This window comes from Dasypus novemcinctus, chromosome 23, assembly GCF_030445035.2.
Source record: "Dasypus novemcinctus isolate mDasNov1 chromosome 23, mDasNov1.1.hap2, whole genome shotgun sequence".
NCBI lineage: Eukaryota > Metazoa > Chordata > Mammalia > Cingulata > Dasypodidae > Dasypus > Dasypus novemcinctus.
The window spans coordinates 3,400,993-3,404,770 of record NC_080695.1 but is presented as its reverse complement, the minus strand read 5'-3'; the positions used below and the strand labels follow the sequence as shown (position 1 = coordinate 3,404,770).

Sequence of the window (3,778 nt, the reverse complement as noted above, 5' to 3'; positions counted from 1 at the left end):
GGCTTGTTTCCTTCTGGGTTTTCTTGCTGAAAGGAAATCTTTGGATTGTCTTGATTTTCCATCACATGGCAATGCAAATGGTAACATCTCTTTCTCCTCTGGGTTCATTCAACTTCTGTCTTCTGGCTGCTTTCTGTGATTTTACCTCCATTTTAAAGTTCACTCTTCTAATAAAGTACTTCAATAATCTGGATTGAAGCCCACCTAAATTCAGCTGGACCATGCCTTAACTGGAGTAAGATCTTTGATAAATCTTATTTACAATAGGTTTACAACTACCAGAATGTGGACCAAGACCACAAACAAGTCAAAAGAGGGGTTCAAAATTCATTACACCACATACATTAAAAAGAGAGATTTCCTTCATGGTTTTCCCAGTCCCTGCTAACATGATGCATATCCTTTGAGGAACAGAAAGACTGTTGCTCTTTTTCATTATCTATTTAAATGTCCGATTGAGCAATTCCTATTCACAAATTTTCCTTGTGTTATTCCTAGAAATATCAAAAACATTCTCATTATACTATATCTATTATTTTACAACATTCTTTTAGAAGGCAAACAATGCATCCATGTGAATGATTCTAATAATAAAATGTATATTTATATACATTTGTATATAATGTATAATGTATATTTATACACTCAGAAAGTTTTGTTTCTGCACAGAAGATCCAGTGGTCCAGAGAGGAAGAAAATTATTGTATATAAAGATAGCAAAATATGTTCACATTTTCTTGTAATTTAATGGATAATTAATTCAACAATATGGGAATAGTTATGGGACATGTCTTTGGATTCATGGTTATAGATCTTAAGTATAGAAATAAATGATATACATTCCCTGCTTTTATGTTGTTCATAACCTAATTATGTAAAGATTAAATTATAATGGGTTGTCAGGCATACCAGCTAATGCATGCTATAAATGCAAGTTATTTATTAGAATGGAATGAATTTTAGAGAAGGTGATCATAATGATACCTATGTTTATGGTATTTTTATCATGTGCATGCATGATTTATTTAATCCTAAAGTGATGTTAGTTAAAATAAGTATTATTAAAAATGAAGAAACATAGGACTTGGAACTTAAATAAATGCCTTATTCCAGAACTATGCTATTGCAATCCTAAAAGGGGTACAAAAGAGTGAATATTGAGATAAGATATGTGAAGAGGAAATAAAATGATATCTGCAAAATTATGTGAACATGAAGGCTTGTGTTAATTTGCATATGTTTTATTTTTATGTGTTTTCTTATTCACCTACCTCAAAAGATAATAGAGTTATCGAGATAAAGGTGGTCTCCTGAAGATCTTCCATAGGGCCTTCTTAATGTCCCTATTCCTCAGGCTGTAGATGAAGGGGTTCAACATGGGGGTGACCAGCAGATACATTACTGAGGCCACTGCGCTCTTCCTGGGTGAATGTGAGTAAGAGGAACTCATGTACACTCCCATGCCTGTCCCATAAAATAAGCAAACCACTGACAGGTGAGAGCCACAGGTGGAAAAGGCTTTATACTTCCCACCAGTAGACGGGACTCTCATAATGGAGGAAACAATTCTAGTATAAGAGAAAAAGATCAGTGAGACTGGAACCCCACCAATGATGGCACTATGAAAATACATTAGTATGTTATTGGTGAAGGTGTCACAACAAGCAAGTTTAAGTAGTTGAGGAGGATCGCAAAAGAAATGAGGGATTTCCACATCTGAGCAGAAAGTAAGTTGGGACACCATTAAGCAGTGCAGCTGGGAATCCACAAAGCTGATGATAAAAGACAGCAGAACCAGCAGGCCACACAGCTGGGATTTCATGATAACTTGGTAGTGGAGGGGATGACAGATTGCTACAAACCTGTCATAGGACATTACAGCCAGAATCAAACTGTCTGAGCACCCAAAAAGATAAAAAAAGGACAGCTGTATCAGGCAACCTGTATAGGAGATGACTCCTCTGTGAGTGTGGATGTCCATAATCATCTTTGGGACTGTGGTGGAGGTGAAACCAATGTCAGCCAAAGACAGGTTGAGGAGGAAGAAGTACATGGGTGTGTGGAGGTGTGAGTCAAAGCTGACAGTGAGCATGATGAGTAGGTTCCCCAGAATGGTGGCCAGGTACATAGACAAAAACAGCCCAAATAGGATGGGTTGTAGTTCTGGGGAAGCTGTGATCCCCAGAAGATGGAATTCTGAGATACTGGTTACATTCTGTGATTCAAAAAAGTAGACACACCTTTAGAAAAGAAAAGAGATTGTCAAAGGAATTAGTATGTACACCCCCCATCATTATGTCTTTATTTTAGATTCAAGTAATTCATATATAAAATATTCAAACTTGGAAAACATACACCATGGTAGTTTCAGCAATCATCTACTTTTGAAAACCCATTCTTCTTAGAACCCTTATTCATTGGATTATTTTCTCTTCAAATCTTTCTCTATACACCCATTAGAAAGACACTGGAATAATGAATTTAGAGGAGCAAGTATATTTAAAGATGAAAATAATCCATGAATGCAGATAAATATTTAATTCATTCACTGAAGAAAGATGAAGAACAAGAAATATTTTTCTACTAAAAAAATGTTCTAATTCAAGGATACTAGGAAGCACTAAAATGTACTTTATGTTTTCAAAGTACATTGGAATAAAATTTCCTGATTTGGACTAGTTAACTCACTTTGTAATAGAATATATCTTATGTATTATAATACTGATTCTGATTCCATTTTTTTAAAAAATATTGAAGTTTATCATTTATACATGAAGATCCATAAACAATAAGTGTATAGTATGAGTTGTGAACTTACAAAGCATGCACACATATCATTAATACTGGACTCTTATACATTACCCTGCCAACAACACATTGAATTGCTGTTAAGGAATTGCTACAAAACAGGACAGAGAATCATCAAAACATGACTAGTAACTATAGCCTATATTGTAAATTTGATATATTTTCCCATAACCCACCTGGCTAATGAAACCCTGTATTAGTGTTATACATTTATTATAGCTCATGAGAGAATATGGTCATTATTTGTTCTATTAATCACAATCCATCTTCCACTGTTGGAGATTTGGACCCGAAGGGTATTGGGAATGAAAGAAAGAGAAAAGGGGGAAGGAAACAAAGAGCAAGAATGAGCAAGAGAGCTGGGATCAGAGGGTCTGTGAGTAATAACTCCTCAGACAACTTCATTGTTTACAAGGGGTCTCTATATACCCCAGTGTACATGACAAGAAGCAGGAATATGTAGCCTGTGTGCCAATAAGCAGGACCACGTATGTGACATCAAGCAGCATTACCCATAGTCTAAGGAATTTTAAAAAATCTTATCTCAAGGTACAAAGTCTAAGTGTTCTATTCACTACAAAAGGTATGTGCTCATCTTTTCTTTCAGCCTTTAACAGCTTCATCCCATTTGCTGGGAACTCTTAATTACCGCATTCCTTAGGTTGCAAATGTAGCCATGGAGACAGCACTAGCATGGAGACAGCTCATCTCTCCTTGAGAGACCACTGTGCATCAGTTTCCAATATTCCACCATGGGATTCATTGTGTTATATAGTCCTATGTCTTGAACTATCCATTCAAACTGTAAACTCAGTGCCTCTTATACATATAACAGAGTTGGGCCATCATCACCTCAGTCAACTTTAGAATGTTTTCATTACTCAAAAAGGAAAAATCCAATATACACATATACCCCTCTATTGTACTTGAAAACTAATATAATAACTTGTTTGTCATTGCTGCAAAAATA

General features: G+C 35.5%; 1 protein-coding gene across 1 annotated transcript; it reads right to left on the bottom strand.

Moving 5' to 3' along the window:
- Window positions 1–1,288: 1,288 nt before the first annotated feature.
- Window positions 1,289–3,462, bottom strand: LOC105747191 (olfactory receptor 7E178-like). The gene is made up of 2 exons (XM_071211500.1): window positions 3,458–3,462; window positions 1,289–2,240 (listed from the first exon to the last, which is right to left on the bottom strand). Exons 1-2 carry the CDS (start codon window positions 3,460–3,462, stop codon window positions 1,289–1,291), a joined length of 957 nt encoding a protein of 318 aa, XP_071067601.1.
- Between the last annotated feature and the right edge of the window lie 316 nt (window positions 3,463–3,778).